This window comes from Empidonax traillii, unplaced genomic scaffold (assembly GCF_003031625.1).
Source record: "Empidonax traillii isolate 1590-97213 ecotype Southwest subspecies unplaced genomic scaffold, ASM303162v1 scaffold1487:size278866, whole genome shotgun sequence".
In the NCBI taxonomy this organism is placed as follows: Eukaryota; Metazoa; Chordata; class Aves; order Passeriformes; family Tyrannidae; genus Empidonax; species Empidonax traillii.
Genome location: NW_020956680.1, coordinates 13250 through 32495, shown reverse-complemented (window position 1 = coordinate 32495; position 19246 = coordinate 13250). Strand labels below are relative to the sequence as shown.

The window sequence follows — 19246 nt, the reverse complement described above, 5'->3', positions numbered from 1 at the left end:
AATTTTTTATTTAAGAGCTACCTTCTGTGATCTGATTCCGTCTGTACCATCCTGAGGAGGAAAAATCTGTGAATATAAGCAGACCAGTTAGGTCGCTATCCGGAGTTTTAGAAAAACACTAACTCAAGATACTATTTCAAGGACAGGGATGACTCTGGGGTCCCTTCGTGAGGGAAAAAGGCACAGCATTTCTTTTGAAATGCCTAGAAATATCAAAAGAGCAAAGAAATACTTAGAGGTATGTATATGTATATGTATACACCTGTGAGATAGCATGTGCTCCTTTGCATATGTTAACTTTCATGGGAATCATCCTTGGAGAAGTTAAAGGCAGGGAGACTGCAGATATGTTTTTTCTCAGGGAGGTGAAGTTTCATGACTTTGACCCTGAAAAATAAGTCTGAATATAATTTCTGCGAGTGTTGAGATACAGTTTATTAGCAAAAATGTAATACATGAATTTAAGAAATCTGAGTACTTTTTTCCTGACTCATTTTGTGGTGAGTGCTGTGAGGATCTTAAGGGAGTATATTTATATATTTTATCTATCTATATTTTATATATATATATAATATTTATAATAACAAGAGTATATTGTAATAAAATAAGTACAGCAAAAGGGGCTGTATTTCTAGTTTTCTACAAAAGAGGTTGCAAAAGCCAGGGTGAGAGCTTGTTTCCCCATTTTATTGATGCACAGTCAGACCAAAGCGCTGTGTATTTAATATTCGTATGTGTGAATCGTATTTATGTTACATCAGAATGACTGTGCCTGTTTTGCATGAGGTCCCTACTTATAGGAGAAAAAATAATCAGTGTGTCCTTGTACAGGATACAAAGAATGGAGTCAAAACCCTCAAGAATTCCTCGCAGAATATCTGTTCAGGCTTCCAGCTCTTCCCTAGGATCTAGGACATTGACTGGAAACAGTTTAGCTGGTGCATATAGTGCAAGAGAATCTTCATGGAGATTAGAATCTGGATACCAGGTAATGTTTTGTTTTTTTTTTTTCTTTTTGTAAAGTATAAATTAATTTCAAGGTGGTTTTTTTTTTTTTTAACCAAGAAAAGCCCCAAAACTCAGATGAAAAAAAATTCTCAAGTGCAAGAATTTAATAACCAGGCCAATGACAGTAATCTGTGAACAGCATTTCACACTGCCAAAACTGCGTTTTTGGGGGCAAGGAGCCATGCTCAAGAGGAAGTACTCACACTGTGCAGGTACTTTCACTTTTGGAAGAGTATTATGGGAAGGAGAGATTACTCTACTTTAGGAATTACTTTGGGCACTTGTAAGCCACAGGTAGCAGTTCAGCTCAATTACTTTACTAGTTTGCTTCTGCTCCTGTCAGCAATTCTCACCTCAATTTTGGGCCCAGAAGTGTAAACCCATTTTGATCTTTGAAATTGCAGAAACTTAACTCTGTGATTAAATGTTCGTATTTTAAAAAAAAAATGGTTAGGAGTTTGGTCTCTGCTGACAAGCTATCTGGGACATTGTGTTATGTAATGCCTTTTTCAGAAACAGTTTTACAAGTAACGGAACATTATTTTTAGCACAAGTACACATAGGTGTGTTACATTTTTGTTATCTCCGGCATGCACATGTTCGTTAGCACATAGGCTATAGGGAATGTGTAAGGGCAAGCAGTTGTCAGTTGGTTTTGGTTTTTGGATTCCCCCATGTTTTTCATGGGCTGGCTGCTTTGCAAAACCAAATCAAACAGCCTTGCTCTTTTGTGGGAATTTATGGACACAGTCCACACACAGTGTACATATACTGAAAGCTGTTGATCAGAAGATGAGTCTTCAGCTGAACTGGTTCTGTGAGGTTTGATGTGTTGCTACTGTTAAGAAATTTTAACACAACGTACCTTACATTATTTAGTTTATTACACAAACTGCCATATGTTCACTGCCCTGTGTATGCTTGACTATTTCCTGTTGAGCAAAGTGCTTCTAATCTGAGGAATGATCTTTATAACATTTAGGGGAAAGTATTTGTATAGAAGATTATATTGTATCCCTTTCCACTCTCAGTTCATAGAAGTTAGTCTGAGACCTTGTTTCACAAGACTAGTGCTTAGTGATAAAAGCGCAGGGAAACTCCCTCTCTTAACTAACCTTTGGTACTTACAGAGCTGGTAGGAACAAATTACATTAGTGCTTGCAAGTTAAGATTACAGAGACCAGGGTGTGAAGAAACAAATAGTCTAAATAAGATTAAGTCCAGTCAGATAGGAATGGAAAGGACAGGCGTTTTTGATTTGTTAATTCATTCAGAAGCCTACCTTAAAATATTTAAGAGCTGCTTCAGTTACAAATCATTTAAGATTTGTCGTTTATAAGAAAAAACATGTAACTATCAGTAATGCTTTGGATATAAAGATGAAAGGAACTTGGGGACTTGGCTTTTAAATACAGAGTAATTTCTATAGAGAGAATATTTAATTGTAACTTAACTCAAACTTTTGGGACAGAGCAGTCAAAATTTGAGTATTTGGTTTTGACTAGGGCTAAAAAAATAAGAAAGGTTTCTATTGTTCTCCTTCCCTTTCTTTTTCATATAGGTGTGAATTTTTGTATGTCGTGCACTTCTGAGATCAGTCTAGGGGCTAGCCTCTGCTTCTCTGAGGAAGCAGAACAAAGGTTAATTGTAAACTAACCAGCTGTATGTGATACAGCTTTGTTTCTAGGTGACTTAAAATATAAAAAATAAAATTAGTGTAATGGTATGAGAAGAAATTCCTATGCTTTATGTTACAACATACATTTTGTGAGAAATTAATTGTAAGGTTTTGTTTTGTTTTGTTTTTTTGTTTTTTTGTTTTTTTTTTTTTTAATGGCGGGATAGGGTCAAATGCAGTGTATCAAATTGTTGTGAATCTTTTCCCAGTCACAGTTTTCTGCTACTTAGGCCTCAGATCGACACCAAAATAAACTACATTAGGTAGTGCTTTAATTGTTAAGTTCTCGCAGGGGATGTTAACTAGTCTTAAGGTGAATTGAAGAAAGAAAGCAGACAGATTTTTTTTGTTGTTGTTCATTTGTTTTGGTTTTGTTGTTGTTGTTGTTATTTCAGATATAGCAATTGGTTGGAGGATTCCTGACATCATACCTGATAGTCTGCTTTCTCTTAAAGCCACTTCTTTGATTCCCAGTATGTTGCTTTTTTTCTCTCTATGTTGGCCTTGGGACATCCGTCAAAGAAATGAGCCCTGGGCAGGGAGGTGCCACAGCTACCAAAAGCTGCTTGGCATTAGGATGGTAGGTGATGTAGCTCCATGACTGGGCTTTCAGAGTTGTGCTGGTCTGAGTGTGGTGTTCTTGAATTAGGTTCTTTAGCGTGGTGATCCAGACAGATCGGATTCTCACATTTTCAGAATCTAGCAGATGAAAAGAAAAGGGAAACGCAGGTGTTTCAAGATCAATTAAGTCTGCAGGTATGGCTCATAGTAAGGACATTTTAAGAGAGCTTTACTTTTATCTTCAAGTTGTTTAGTCTTCTGCCCATGGGCTGATTATCCATATGTGAAATAATCTGGAAATATGATGAATCCCACTGAGACTTGAAAATATGAGGTTTAATTTTGCTTGTGAGAATGATGAGCCATGAATATTTCTTCAGCTTTTTAAATCCCAATCCTATGACTTTTAAGAAATGGTGACAGCAACTACTGTGTTTGTAGTATTAATAGTTTGTAGAAAGAGAATGGACAAATAATCGCTTAGAAATGCTTCTTAGTATTAATAAAATGGTTGGATTTCTGTTATTTCTGTTAATTTTATTAATCTCAGTGATTATTTGATGGAACAAATTAAATTGCAGTGTCTTTCCTGAATTATCTTATATTCATTGGAATTCAGTCTAACTGGTAGTCCAGAGCCTCATCCCTTAGGTTCTCCTAAAGACAGACATACCTGTATGTTAAATGGTTCCCATTTTAATTGTTAGAAACTCGCCTCAGTAGCCCAGGGGAGGATTAGAACTCTGATTTTGGAAGAGAAAACACAAAAAGAGAACAGTTGTGGTGGTTGCCCTGCAGACTTCCTCAGACTTCAGATAATTTGAGCACTTTGTTCTCAGGAAATGCAGCAAACTCTGCTTATTTGCAGGACTGTTTTGCCAAACAGTCTTGGTTTGTTACGCATATCAAATTGTGGAATCAGTATTTGTGTCTGAAGTAGGCTGCATAACCCATTTACCTTATTTCTTAAAGTGGTTTTATACGCAGTGCTGTTCACTGTTTTGTGGTGATCTTCGATGTTAGTAATTTACAAAAAGCTTAGACACACAAAAGTTTTGATTTTGTAATGGAAAATGGAAGTTTATTTTTGCTGCTTGCATGAAATGTAATTGGAATTAATAATGATTATTTTTCAGTCCTTCTCTACGAATAGCATAATGATGGATTATTAGAATAGACTGCAGAGAAATAAAAACGTTAAGTAGTGGTTAAATAGAAGTATTTAAGGCTTGGAGAAGATACTGTGTAATTTGCAGGAGCATTTTTAAGGAATGATAACTTGGTGACATAGTTTACATTTGCTGTACAATCTATTTTCCTTGGACAGATCATGTTCCTTATATAACAATAATTATCAGTTAGTAGGCTGTTTTTCTTCTTTCCCTCCCACCTCTTTGCACCACTCTTTTCTGTATTAAAACTGATGACCAGGACAAGACAGATGGCTTTAGTGGCCAGATAGGTGCATTTGTTGTCATGGAGACTTCTTCTACATATGTGGGGTTTTTTGCACAACACTTGAAAGTCAGGCCTTTAATTCTGCCCTGTTGCTGCAGTATCTAAGTTGGGATAACAAAGCCTTACACTTTTTACTATCTGTGGTCAAGTGAGAGGACAGATGAAGGAACTGATCATTGCTAGGAAGTACTTTAACCAAAAAAATCTTTCCTTTTGCCAGTGCTTCTCTCTTAAGCCTGTTTCATTTTTTTGGCTATGCCTTGGGGTTTCTTACTAAAGGTTTCCAGATATGTTACTGCCTCCACTTCCTTGTATTTTCAATATTGATATCGGATGCTGAGTTGATTGTGAGTTACAAGATGCGTACAATAAGTATGTTGTTCTTCAGGAACCCAGTGTATTGAATAGTTCCGGTAGAGACTGGGGAATTGGAGAAAGAGACACCCGCGAGACTCCTTGGAAGCTTTCAGTGTCCTCTCCAACCCGCTACTCAGGGACACTCGATCATCCACATTCTGGAAGATTTTTGGGAAGCAGGAGCAGATTGGTGAGAATTGTTAATGTGTAATACCTGAAAAAAATATTTAAACTCAGGGTTTTACTTTAGCCTTCCCAATCTGACAAGCTGCTATCAGGGGCTCAATGTAATGTTTCTGGGTAAGCCAAGATGGAGCAAAAGCTAGAAGATAGCAGTGTTAAGAAATTATTCAGAGCATAAAAATAGTAATACATACTAGTTTTAGTAAGAGTTAATAAATAAATTTGAAGTGAGTGGCTCTGCAAATGTCTGTTTAAAAAGAAAAAAGAAGGGGGTAATTAGATTCTGATACATGTTACAAGTCCCATGGATGGCAACAATAGTATTTATACTCAGCTTGTTCCATCAGGTATTTCAGCGGGGTGTGGATTGTGGATGGTACCAGTTCTGTGAGTTAACACAAAGTTGGTGGATGTGAAGACCTGCTTTAAGAAACTTAATTGTGGAGGTGTAGTTTATAGTCTTCTTGTGCTTACTGATTACATTATACTGTGAAAGAAAATGGAGGCTTAATCGTTTCCATGAAATTCAAGGCTCAGGCCTTAACAGCTTGTCATAACTGGTTTCTAGAATGTGCCTTTGTAACTCCAAAAATAAAGTAGTTAGTTTGTGCCATGATTATACATTGACAGTAAAACACTTCTAAGTGCAGTATGAATATTAAGATGGGAAAACCAGAAAACTCTGAGCAACTTTGATGGGATAGTAGTGGAGAAGTAAAATTTCTGCTCGCTCTCAAACTGAAAGTTTGGGTACATAAGAGTGCTCGAATCGTTAAAGAGGTGTTTGTTTTCTTAGGTGACTTGAAGGTGAAGACACTGAAATAATGGGGAGGGGGAGAGAGGAACTAGTGTGCACATGCTGCCCTTCAGGGGAAGCCATGGTCAGTGTACTTAAATGCAAATGGAATCTGTGGTTGTAAGTGGTCTACATACCTAGTTAAGTTGATGCTATAGAGTTTTCAAGATGAAAATCTTTTTTTTTATCCATTAAGGTTAATATTTTTCCTAAATTTCAGTGAACATTGCAGAAGACACTCAGAAACTTCCATTTATCAAATTGTAAATGACTAAAAAATAAATAATATGTTAAGTAGAGGATTCATAAAGGAAAATAACCTAGTGTGATGGTTTGGACTTGACTCCCTGCCAAATGCCCAACCCTCTAGTAGTAGCCTCTCTCTTGCCCTCTTTCTACTTCTCCTAGGGCAAAGGAAAAAAACTATGTAAATTGAAGAATCCGAAAATCAAGCTAGTTATATAAAAAATATATTTTATGTATATTACAGTTAAGATGCTTTGTACACAGCAAATGGGAATCCAAACACCCCCAAAGGGATAGGGAAAGGGGAAAAAGGGACAAAAGGAAACAAAAAGGGACACCGATAGATATGCACAATCAAACCCGAGAACCAGTAAAATAACTAGTAAAACAAATCTCACCATGTCCCTTAGAAAGCAGGACTGGCAGACACGGCCAGCACTCTCCAAGCTTCCACGTGGCAGGTCAGTGGGTGCTGCAGCCTCAGCCTTAGATAAGCCAGACCAACGCAGGGACCCACTGTTCCCGAACTCTGGCAGAAGAGAAGAGAAACTAAGGCCGCTCCTCCCTTCTTATTTATACCACGATTTACGTAAAAATCATATGGAATACTGGGAACACCTTCCTTGGTTACAAACTGGTAACCAGGGAAGGCCTAGATTAAAAGCACCACACCTAGCTTTGTACTTGGTTTTGTTGTTGGTTTCTGTGTCTCCCTATCTGTCTTTTATGATGGGATGAGAGAAATACTTAGATACTTTTTAGTTTGAAAGAGTTGTGGCTTAAATTTAGTAAAAACCATAACAAAATAACACCCCATAGCTATAACATATCCTGCAGTTTGGTTGATTCTTAAAGGATCTTGGTTGTAGATAGTTTTTGGAGAAGACAAACAGCTCAATTGTGCTTTATATTGATCTCAACTTTTTTTTTTTAAAATAATATATATGAAAAAAATAAATCCAAACCATTTCAAATAGAAAAGGAATGCCTTAGCTGCAAGTAACCAGACAAATAGCTTTATAGGCTATCCCAATTTTTTTTCTAAGTACTAGGGTACTAGTTTCTGAAAACTTTTATTTCACTGTTCTACACTGCAAAAATTGTTTTGTACCTGTTCTTTACTCTGAACTGCTTCAGTAGCACTTGGGCTTATTGCAATCAAAATATACCTGTTTCAAGCAGTTTACTTGAAGCTCACTTGTTAACTAATTATACTTTAGTTTGCTAAAAATAAGTTGGAATAGTTAAACTGTTAAATAAAATAATGTTGCTGATCGATTTTTGGCAATGTCTGGACAGCAAAATTATGTTCCCTTGAAGATCTGTAAAGCTATATTTGATTGTGTTTATAGCATCTTAGAGGCCAGGAATATAATTTTTGCCCTGTAAGCCATATCTGTCTATAAAGGGAAAATTATATTTGAATGTCATAGGAGCTGAATTTTTGGTAGGACTGTACTGAGTAAACCTGGAAATACTGATCAAGAGTGCAAGCACAACTCCTAAGTTATTTTTAAAGAAAGGATTTTGTATCTAAGACTTACTCTATACTATTTCTGTGAGTTTTACATTATGTACACTTTTGTTCAGTGTAAGCCCATCTGAAATACTGTGTAATTTTTTGATGTTATTGCAGTCGACATCGTCTTCCTCTTATTTTTCATCTGGATGTTATGGTGAGTCTGAGAGAACTCAGGGAGCATATTCAAGACAGCAGCAAGACAGTGATTCAAAGAGACCTAAGCTATCGTGTACATCTACCTCTTCTGTGAGAAGTAATGGCTTGTCTGCCTTTTCAGGTGAGAGGTTGATTACTTGAGCTGAGTTACATCACAGTTGTCTGAGTAGTAAGTTCAGGTTTTATCAAGTTTTAAAAGACTTGCTTTGAAATATTATGCCTTTATTATTCTTAAATAATAAAAGCCTATGCCTATCAGAAGAGTATGTATGTAATGACAGCAGTATCCCAAATACCAAGAATGCTCTTAACATGGTCTTTTGAAACCCAGTTGTACTTGTGTAATTTCAGAATTTTTACCTGTGCTTATTCCATTTGCAGTAAAGCTGAACTTCATGGCTCAAGTATGTCTTAATTGGTTAACATTTCAAGGAAAGAATGAGTGCAGCTGCTCTTATTTCATGAGTCAAATTGTGTTGGTACATCAGTGTGTGCCAGGGAGCGCAGAAAAGAAATCTTTACTGTAGTTAGTAATATGTTCCAAGCCCAGTGTTGTGGCTGGTTAGAGCACTGTGGTAGGGGTCAGGGAAGAAAGAGTTCTTTTTTTAGCAGGGCCTAAATTCATTCTGTAAGCCACACAAAAAGAAACGTTCTAAAAGCTCTTACGTGAAGAGCTGAGGTTTTCGTTAAAGGTATCTTGAAGTAAGTTGGTGAAACATGGATAGACAGAATTTAAGCAATATGCCAACAAAAGTCTAAAGCTCAGGAAGTAACAGTCAAAAACTTGCACTAAAAGTATTTCTAGAACATTTTGAAAAAGACCATTAGTTTCATTCAGTCTACCCTTATAAGCATGGATTAATGTTATTTTTATATCCCCTTCTGGAGCCTCACAGCCAATCTAAATAAAAGTAAGTTCCTACTTAAACCCCAGTATTAATGATGCTTTCTGACTCTGTTAATAAGATGACAACTGTTGGCATTTCTCATTATGGAGTAGAACTGTTTGTCTTTCCATTTCTAGATTGGTTGGTCATTATGCTGCTGACCAAGGAATGCTTAAATTAGATTTCTAAGTTAGCAGTGAACAAAATCAAGGTGAATTTTTCAGAACCGTCGAAGAACACTTATTTGGAACAAGAGTTTTGTCCACAGTTGAAGTGTGTACAGTTCCCTATGTGGTGGTTGAAGCTGTTGGTAAAAAAATAACATCCTTTTTTACATTGAATTGTTTTACTCTGTAATAAAAACTGTATTAGTAATTGTTCTGAAAGTTGTGTCTAAACTACATTTAAGCTTCAGCTGTCTTTGTGGAAAATGAATTTTAGAAGCATTTAAGTAGCATCAAGAAGAATGGCAGCATTTACTAAGTGTCAGGCTGCTGTTTTTGCTATATTGTGAAACCTGTGTAAGAACTAGCTACCATGAGGAAGCAAGATGCTACTTCTCTTTGTCCTGTCTGAGTGTTAATGGGTCTGACTCTTCACAAAACTATTATTACTTTTCATTTGGCCTTCAGAACTCACTGCAAGATTAAGTGCGTGCCAGGGTCAGCAGAATGCTGCTCATTCTGGGCTTTATGTTTGCCACTGACCACTTAATCAGTTTAATGGTAATGTTAAACTCACTGTGGAATAACAAAAATGCATGTGCAAGTGCCAACTTTAATGGATGATTACCAAAACAGAGGATTTATTTACTTTTTCTTTCTAGATTCCTCATGGAGATGCAGTAGGATTCCTAGGTCTTCATCAGTGATGCGAAGAGAGTTAGAAAGAACAACAGATCTGTCCGTTAACAATGTGGTGGATCCGACCTACAGAAACAGTGACTTTTCACCTTCAACGTGTATGTATTGTGCAACTGAAAGCTTGTAAACCTACAGTTTGTATCCCTTTTAGTTACTGAACATGTTCGTAGAATCACAGAATCATTTGGTTTGGAAGGGATCTTTAAGCTCATGTAATTCCACCCCCCTGCCATGGTTAGGGATACCTTGCACTATACCAGTTTGCTCAAAGCCACATCCATGAACACTTCCAGGGATGGGATGTCCACATCTTCTCTGGGCATGTTAATATTTTACTCAAAACACAAACCCAAAATGTCTTTTTAATTTTAAGGTATCCTTTTAAATCAGGTTGGTTGGTCACTTGGCGTGCACTGGCCAAACCACTAAAAGATATGTGAATGGTCTACCTTGTAGATGCATTCAGTCATGTGAAAGTGGTGCTCACCATTGTAACTGTGTGATTAGTTAGTAAGGCTCTCTTCTACTTTAAGATCACTTTGTATTTAGGTATGGGAAAAAAATAATGTTAATTTGACCCAGGAAACTTTTTTTCCTAAAGGTGCCCATGGCTTATTATCTCTTTTCATTTGTGTTCTCAAATGGGTATTAGGGAAAACCCCTAAACCACTGAAAATAAAAATGAATGAACAAATACTTTGCATGATGCAAGAGGTTTGTCTCATGGCAAGTGATGGGATTCCTAAGGACTTCTGTGCTGTAATAGTCATTTTCTGTTCAGAGTGTTGTGGCCTTCTAGAGTTGTTTCTGGGGAAACTCATCGTCAATCTTGATCTGCTACCTTTTGCAAGTGTATTCAGTGATGTTTTTTAAAGCAGAGGTTTAAAAAAATGTTGTTTTTATAATTATAGAAGATAAGCAGAAAAGCTAAAAACTAGTTCCACATTTCAGCCTGCAGTCCTGCCTCAGCAGAGGAGTATGTTTTAATGTCATCATACTCTACACTTCTTTAGTAAAGTGGACAGCTCAGATTACCTGATAGAGCCTAATGAGAGAAGTGGATAAGTGAACAACCATGCTTTATACTGTCCATGCTGCATTTCTAGCAGTAGTGCTGCTTTTAAGTGCTGTAAAAATAATTCGTGACTGTGTTCCCTGCTGTGTAAAAAAACTGTATGGCAGATGCTTGGCATCTGTGCAGATATTTCTTTAGTTAAAATCTGCCAGATGCATAAACCTCAGCTTCAGCAATAAATGGTGATTGCAATGCAGAACCCATAAAGAAAAGCTACCAAAACTACGAACGTGAAAGGTTTCAATTCCAGAATCATAGAGAGCTTCTGTTTCCTACCTTCAGCTACCTATGCTTCTTCTTCCTCTCCCCTTTTCCCATCCCCAACCTCCAAATCTAGCCATTTTAGGAGGGAGACTATCTGATTTTAGCCACCTCAGATGATTCATGTTGTGTTTACTACATTTCAGCTACAGTGGAGTTCTTTTCAGTGTGTTGAGGTACTTAGACAGTATTTACAGAAAATACACTTGTAAGACTCATAGAATGTTTTGGGTTGGAAGGGACCTTTAAAGTCCATCTAGTACAATCGCTCTGCAATGAGCAGGGACATCTTTAACTAGGTCAGGTTGCTTGGAGCCTTTTTGAACCTGACCATGAATGTTTGCTGCTGTGTTAGAGCACTTGTCATTGTGTTTTCCTCTGTTTTTCTGCAACAGACCTTCAAGACAGACCTGCCTCTTCATATGCGGAGGGAGCAAGACCAAAAGAGAGCTCCTTAAGCACTTTGAGGCTGAATGCATCTGTGAACCGCCAGTTGCCTTCTGATCCTCAGCCATCTTTTTTCAACAGAGACTCTAATATGAGCTCTTCAAGATCCAGCTATTCTTTGAGGCAAAGGAGAAATGAATTGGAATTTCCCCAGAGGAGCATGCACCCAGCATTTTCTCTTACTGCCATGAGAGATGAAACCCCTTCCTCAAGGGGTTCTGAAAGGGTTTTATCTTCCCAGAGGTCACCGAATGAGCCTGCAGCTGACAGTGAAGGGAGGCGCACAACCAGGCAGCTGCTGTCCCGTTTAGCATCTAGTATGTCATCTACATTTTTCTCTCGAAGGTCGAGCCAAGACCCATTGCATACAAGATCATTAGGCTCTGAAGAGTCAACAGTGGTCCCAAGAGTTCAGGCTTCTGCTCTGTCGAGTAGTAATGGAGCTGCAACTCCGGAAGTTCCAGGACTTCAGTCATCTGAAGCTTCTCAGGGGTTTAGTTTTCTTGGACGAAGATGGGGTTTATCAGGAGTTTCACAGAATCGCAACTCTGATTCAGATGGGGACAGCTACAGACCAGACTCTGAAAGTAGGAGCGCAGGATCCTGGTTGTCATCCTCTTTGAGGAACAGATGTACACCTCTCTTTTCTAGAAGAAGAAGAGAAGGAAGAGATGAATCTGCAAGGATCTCTACCTCTGATACAACTGCTAGATCACACCATGTCTTTAGAAGGAGAGAGTCAGGTGAGGAGACCTCTCTTGAAGCATCAGGTAGCCCTCCTCGGGCTTCTGTTAGCAGACCACCAACACCTGCAGTGTCTGGTATTTCTACAGCTACTGCCTCCCCACCAGATTCAGCCCACAGTAGAAGTTCTGGAATTCTACCTGGTTCTCTCTTTCGCTTTGCGGTGCCTCCAACATTAGGAAGCAGTCTATCTGACAATCTTATGATAACTGTAGATATTATTCCCTCTGGCTGGAATCAATCTGATGGACAAGAAAGTGGCAAGTCTAAAGTACCACCTTCAAGAGATCCAGAAAGACTTCAGAAAATTAAAGAGAGGTAAATTAGTAATTTTTTCGAGGTAGTAAAATGTACCTGTCTTAAGATGAAAGGGCTTTCTGCACTCGTGATTTTGAAAGAAAACTCTCCTTCAGAGGAGGCAGCAACTCAGTCCCCTGTCACCTCTATTCTCACTTTTGTCGTTACAGAAGCTTGTTTTAAGCTTCTTGGTTTGAGAACAGTTAGATAAATAGAATTTTCGTCACGTAAATCTTTCATGAAATGTGTTACAGCGTGTATTGGTATTCCTTCCTATTCAGCCTGCTTTTAGAAGATTCTGAAGATGAAGAGGGTGACTTATGCAGAATCTGTCAAATGTCCTCTGCAAGTTCTGACAACCTTTTAATAGAGCCATGCAAATGCACTGGAAGTCTGCAGTATGTTCACCAGGAATGCATGAAAAAATGGCTTCAGTCCAAGATTAATTCAGGTAAAGCAGACCCTAGACCAAGGTAGGCTTCCATTTATACAGGGAGGCCTATGAGAAGGATTGCACTTACTGAGATATTTAGTTGAAAAACGAGCAGTGGGGACAAACAGCAGTGCAGCACTTCCAGACTTATTGTGTGTCTGTACAGTTTCTCATGTGAGTAGTTCCAAGAACTGTTTGTTGTTTGGAGAATTACATTTTTAGGGTTGTCTGTAAAGGTATTAGACAAAGTACACGGATGAAGTGTAGCCTTAAAACTACTCTATCACTTTGGGGGTACTGCTTGGGGTGGAGTTTGCTCCCCACCCTTCCTTATGAGTATGGTTGTGTTTTTTTGCAAGACTTATATAGCCAAGCTGACTGTAGCAGAGCGATAAGGATTTTAAAATCCATAAATGTTTTTCAGTTCTAACTAGACTTAAGTACTTTATTTTTTTTTAAACATACTAGCTCTTGTTCAAGGCACTTTAAAACTGCTTGTTCAAAAACAACTTCAAAGTGCATATAGAATATTTTAAGAAACACTTCAGACATTGCACACTGGGAAAAAAATTTTGTAATAAATCGATTGACCAGTTTATAACTAAGTTATCTGCAGTATTGGTAGAAGACGCAAAAATCATGAAATACTTTTTACCAAAGGAAGGTGCTAGCATCTGTTTGCTTTATTACTCAGTATCAGAGGATACACATCATCAGAGTAGGGATGTATTAGAAGCCTCAGCCTATAGAAGAAATTAATTTGAAGTATTTAACTGTATGTAAAGACATAAATCCACCATCACCTTGCTTTGTTCACCTGGTTGCTTATGGAGCAGCTTGTTTTAGAACTGGTACTTAAGACAAAACGTTACTCTGACAATAACTTTAAGCTATTCTGGTATATTTATTCTTACTTTTGTGTGCATTTTGGATTATGTGGTAAAATTCAAAAAACCCAAGAAGTAATTTTATGCCAGACTTGCAGTAAGAGGCTTGTTGTATCCAAAATGAACGTGAGGCAAAATAGGTGCAGCCATATAGAGAAAAATGTTCCACAGCATTTAAATTCTGACAGTAGCAGATGTCACTACATTTAGAGGCTTTCTTTTCTTCTAACCTTGCTCTGCAAAATAAAGCCAAAACTTAGAGTTTACAATGTTTGTATGATTGTGTCATACATTCTTAAAACCCCTTGCTCCCCTCCTCACCAGGTTCTTCTTTGGAAGCAGTGACAACTTGTGAATTGTGCAAGGAGAAGTTACATCTGAATCTGGAAGACTTTGACATTCATGAACTCTATAGGGCACATGCAAATGAACAAGTTAGTATATTTTACTTAATTTGGTAGGTGTTGGTTTAGTGCTGGGAGGACAGTCTTCTTTAAGAAGGCAATGCATCTCTATTTCAGAAGGACTGTTATGCATAGAAAGTAATGTCAGTGTGGAACAGATTTGTCTTCTCAATATTCAGACCAGTTCTGTCTTTCTGCTTCCTATAGCTGAGCTTTAAGTAAGTGTGACGTGTCTTTTCTCTTAGTTGCAGATCTGCCATCTAGCTTTGCAGCCCCTTGTCTCTATCACATAGGTGCAGTGTGAACTCCATTACGATTGGACTGAATTTCACATTGTCATGAGTTGTCTTTGCTTTTAGCTGAAGACACTTAGTGGTTGTTTGGAATGTACCGTTACAAACTTTTTATGTTTTGTTGAAGTGATAGAAACTAACCTCTTTTCTAACAGCTTCTGACTGCTCCTTCAAGTTGTTTCCGAAATTAAAAATAATCCAAGGCCCATTAGTAATACTTCTGTTATAGAAAATACATTATCTTAGAACTACTGGATTGTGTAGTATTAAAAATGAGTAAATAACACAAAGCTGGTGTTTTTAATTAACTTTATGCAGGGGGGTTTCCTTATTCTCCGGGTTGTATTCTGAGAATATATAAAGACTAATGGTATTAGCTTACCTCAAAAGTTGAAAGAAAATACCAAGTAACATCAGTTTTGAGGCAAAACATCAACCTCTATGTTTTTTTATTATTTTGAGTAAGTTCTTATGCTAGTACCCATAATTCCTATCACTTGGGACAGACTGAAACTTTCTTGAGAGTGCCATCATCTTACGTTTTAATACTACTAATTATTGGTCACCGTCACTGTACTTAATTAGAAATAAGCTTTGAATTTTTTTTGTAAAAGGTATGCTAAATTATCTGGTCAGTGCTAGCATTTTTAAAGTTTTTCTTTATCCTGGGGAAAGGAATTTCTCAAAATGTTTATAACATCATAGCATTTTGAAAATACATTCCTTTATTTTGGCTTTCTGTAAAGCATTGGCATCACGGAGAAGAAACCAAGAATGTTCATTAATTTTATTTTTCCAAATGATATAATACTCTGATTCTTTCCTCTAAACTAATCATGCTGACTGAGATTTTGTTTGTAGAACTCTGTTTATCTTCAAGGATAACATGTTAGGTCCAAGGTGCGTGGGAAGAACCAAAAGTATAAATAACTTTTCAGTAATTAAAATTGTTTTGTATTTCATTTCCCTAATTCTCTTGGAACAACTAGAGATAAATATATAAGCATTCCTGTAAAATCTTATTCTACTTTTTGAATCATATATGCAGGCGTATTACTGACATTCTGAATGTTTCTTTTGATCTCCTTTAAGGCAGACTATGAATTTATCAGCTCTGGTCTCTACCTTGTAGTGTTGTTACACTTATGCGAGCAGCGCTTTTCTGATATGTTAGGAACTGCCAACGAGGCCAGCACACGTGTCAGAGTAAGTATGAAGTGATTTTCTGCAGGGATTGTTACCTTGAGTGACCTAGGAGCTAGATACCCAAGAAACATGGTTTTTAAAAGAATTTTAGGTCTAAAATGGGCTGGGCTTGTCAGTGCAGTACCACCATGTTTGATTCGAAACTTGCAGTTGCTGTGTTGCAGAATGCTTTTTGTCAAGGTTGTTGGTCATTCATTGGTTTGCATGTATGTTGTCATGATCATTGTGAACTTACACAAAACTGGAAGGTTAAATGCTCCCTGTACAAAACATGCAGTTAAGAATGTTGGACTACCTGATTTGTTTAATTTTTCTCATTATGCCAGTCTGCATTGCAGAGGTCTAGAACTTGCAGTGATTGTCTCATGGACTACACCTAAATACGTACTTGACTATGAATATTGTGAAACAGACTATAGCTACAGTATGACTTTTTTGGCATTAGTCTAAACTCCTATTATTTGTGTTTAACTGTCCTCTTGTCACTTAAATGGCTTGGCATAGAAAGATGCTAAGTGCGCATTTTACAAGTAAGAGATCAGCATACAAAGTTCTTTCTGCATAGTGACTCACTCAGAAATCCAGTATTTTACATGTTTATTTGATACTAGATAATGAATCAGTACTCTTAGTCAACTGAGCGCCTTGAAAAGCTGATCATATCAGGGTTTTTTACATGGATACAGAGAAGCGACACTATTAAGCTTCTCCAGTGGGTATTGGAATGGTTGACTGCCAGCAGGCACTAGGCCTTTGGGGAAGAGGCAGGACTCTTAATCTGTTAAGGTCCTAGAACAGCGGTCCTCTTTTCTGTACGCAGCTAATGTAGAACTTGTATTCCATGGTCCACAAGTGAAATGTGCAGTTTCCCTGGTGTGAGTGTAGAGATACAAAAGACACATAATCTAACGGTAGCCAGCATCCAGTATAGTACAGCTTGAGTGTATTACAGAAGTTGTTTTTACTGGATTTTCATCAGAGGAGGCATTACATACTTCTGTGTGTGACACTGCATTTTAACCCAGTGAGAGCACCAGTGCTGCTGTTCGATACCCAGCATACAAATAAGCAAATGAGACTCATTTGCTGTGTCTCAACATCTGGACTTCAGCTGAAACAGTGATGCAGATTGCCAGTGATAAAAGAAAACCACTTGGCTGAGACATGTTATTCCTAGGGATTTTGGCTTTGGGTTTTAATACCATGTGCTTCCAACACTAAACTACCACTATTGCCTAATAGTAATCCTGGTCTTAAGATTTTATGGGTACACAAAAACTGTAACTGTAGTCATGCATTTTTCATTAATCTCATTCAATCAAAGGACCCTGTTTTGTCATAATAATAGTGAAGTCAATTAAATGGATCCAACTAATGCAAGTCCTTACCATGATTATGTTTTTCTGCATTACGGTTTTTAGGAATGGTATTCATTAAACTGGCACTTGTTTATATTTGCTGCTTTCAAAACTGATGTGTTTTACAGACTGTAGAACATGAAGATGATGCCACTAACTGCTACCAGAAACATTTGACATAGAGTGGAAGCTGAAATAACTGTGCAGTAGCAATTTGAAGTCTAATGTGTGGGGATTTATATTAAATTTTGCACTGATTTTTGTAAGTTGGGAAAATGGGTTAGGGTAACCAACATATGGCATGAAGCTGTGGGATGTAAAAAGTGAAGAAAACTTTGCTAACTTGTTGCAAATTTCTGCAGATAACTTTGCAACTTTTAAACTACTTTCTCTCTGCCTTGTTTCTAGTTTATTAACCTTGCAAGAACTCTTCAGGCACATATGGAAGATATTGAAAGTAGGTGCTTCCCCTCTTCCCCTCTCCTCCCATTAGATCATCTCAAAGCTAAATCAGTACAATCCTCCTTGCCAAGATTCATGATATGAACATAATTACTGAAAACTTTACTTGACCCAGCAGTGCTTTTTCCATTAGCAGTAGAACTATTCCAAGGGGTAACCGGTTTTAATTCTCCATGATTAATTTACCAACAGCATAGAACTGTTTAGACTACAGAAGTGTTATCTGCAAGAGATTACAAAATTCCTTACTAGTTACAGTTGGTTATTGTAATTCTAGTAGTACCTAATTATAGGATTAGTGGTGACACCTACAGGAGTTTTAGTAGGAATGAAACATTTAGAGTTGAGTTTCACTGCACTTCAGTTACATATTTCTTTTGCCGTTTTTTCCTCTTCCCCTTCTTTTTTTTTGCCTTCTCCCTTTTTTCCATTCACACGCACTTGTTGGTTGTTTGGGTTCCTTGATCAGACCTACCGCACCTCATGAAGGATATTGAAAGGTTGCCAGTTTTTCATTAAATTCTGTGCTCTGTACAGACCCACAAAATGATTTTCCCTAATGCTGTCGGGCTCTGTGTTAAGAGAAAAGGAGACATTTGAAAAAAAATCAAAAATTCAAAACTTTATGCTGACTTCTGGTAAATATATCCTGGATCTATTTCTAGGCGTGATGAATAGGCAGTAAGTAGAAGGGTAGTTGATCTGCCTTTTTCTTCCCTGGTGTGCACGTGAATGTCTGTTGACATTCAAAGTTTGTATATGAATTGTCACTACATAGGATGCATTTGAAGTACTATAAGGAACGGGGAGTGTGTGTGTGTGTGTGTGTGTGTGAGTTTTAGTTCGAGATGATTATTGTCTCAGAGCAGTCAAAGCTATGTGCATCCTTATTAGAGTAAAAATTAACCTTAATGAGTGTCATTTTACACCTTAATTCAATTTGTATTTGATTCAGCCTTTCACTTGCAGGTGAGGAATGCTGAGTTTTAGATTTATCACTGATGCACTTCAGTTACATTTGTCTTCTAAGAACTGAAGAAGCAAGGAGTCAGGCTTTTCTTTCTGTATTCAGGAGTGGAACAAATTACTTCAGTGTAAATACTTTCTTGCCTGTAGACTTGGCTTAAAAGGACATACTAAATTCCTGTTACAGATAAGCTCATGCTTTGCAAACCTGATGTAGATGTGTGTACTGACTTTTCTTTCATAGTTGACAAGTATGTATTTGTCTCTTTAATTCACCTTGCAACAGCAAAATCCTATGCATGTGTGGGCTTCATGTTCATCTTGCATATGGTGAAAGAACAGGGCTGGAGAAAAGAGCTGCTTTCAAGTAGGCCCAAGTTGCATTAAACAACACATATATCTGTATATATTTAAAAATTTCAGAGTCTTTGTTCAGATGGCTGAGTCTTTCAGGATATTTTAGTATTCAAATTGTTAACATTTTTGTGAATCATTTCTTTCCCTGGTGTTGGGTGCTGCTGTCTTGGATTGAATATATCCTCCTTTGACTACTGTTGGAATTAGCCACTGTAAACACTACATAAAAGTTGAATCTCTGGCTTAATAAGTTTTCTTCCTTTTACTTTGAGGAAGAAGAGCAGGAGGACACTGCCTTTTGTACTGTTGAGTTTTGATTTGAAAATGCTATATTTTTCAGA

General features: G+C 37.4%; 1 protein-coding gene across 3 annotated transcripts in view; it reads left to right on the top strand.

Moving 5' to 3' along the window:
• Window positions 1–19246, top strand: part of MARCH7 (membrane associated ring-CH-type finger 7) — a 27168-nt gene that overhangs the window by 6198 nt on the left and 1724 nt on the right. Inside the window, exons 2-10 of one of the 3 annotated variants that reach the window (XM_027907500.1) lie at window positions 832–988; window positions 5094–5252; window positions 7924–8086; window positions 9679–9813; window positions 11447–12560; window positions 12821–12990; window positions 14184–14293; window positions 15649–15762; window positions 17529–17577. In XM_027907500.1, coding sequence (XP_027763301.1) covers window positions 842–988; window positions 5094–5252; window positions 7924–8086; window positions 9679–9813; window positions 11447–12560; window positions 12821–12990; window positions 14184–14293; window positions 15649–15762; window positions 17529–17577 — 2161 coding nt within the window. In that variant the 5' untranslated portion in view covers window positions 832–841. The remainder of the gene's footprint in view (window positions 1–831; window positions 989–5093; window positions 5253–7923; window positions 8087–9678; window positions 9814–11446; window positions 12561–12820; window positions 12991–14183; window positions 14294–15648; window positions 15763–17528; window positions 17578–19246) is intronic. The other 2 variants (XM_027907498.1, XM_027907497.1) reach the window with 2 other exon arrangements.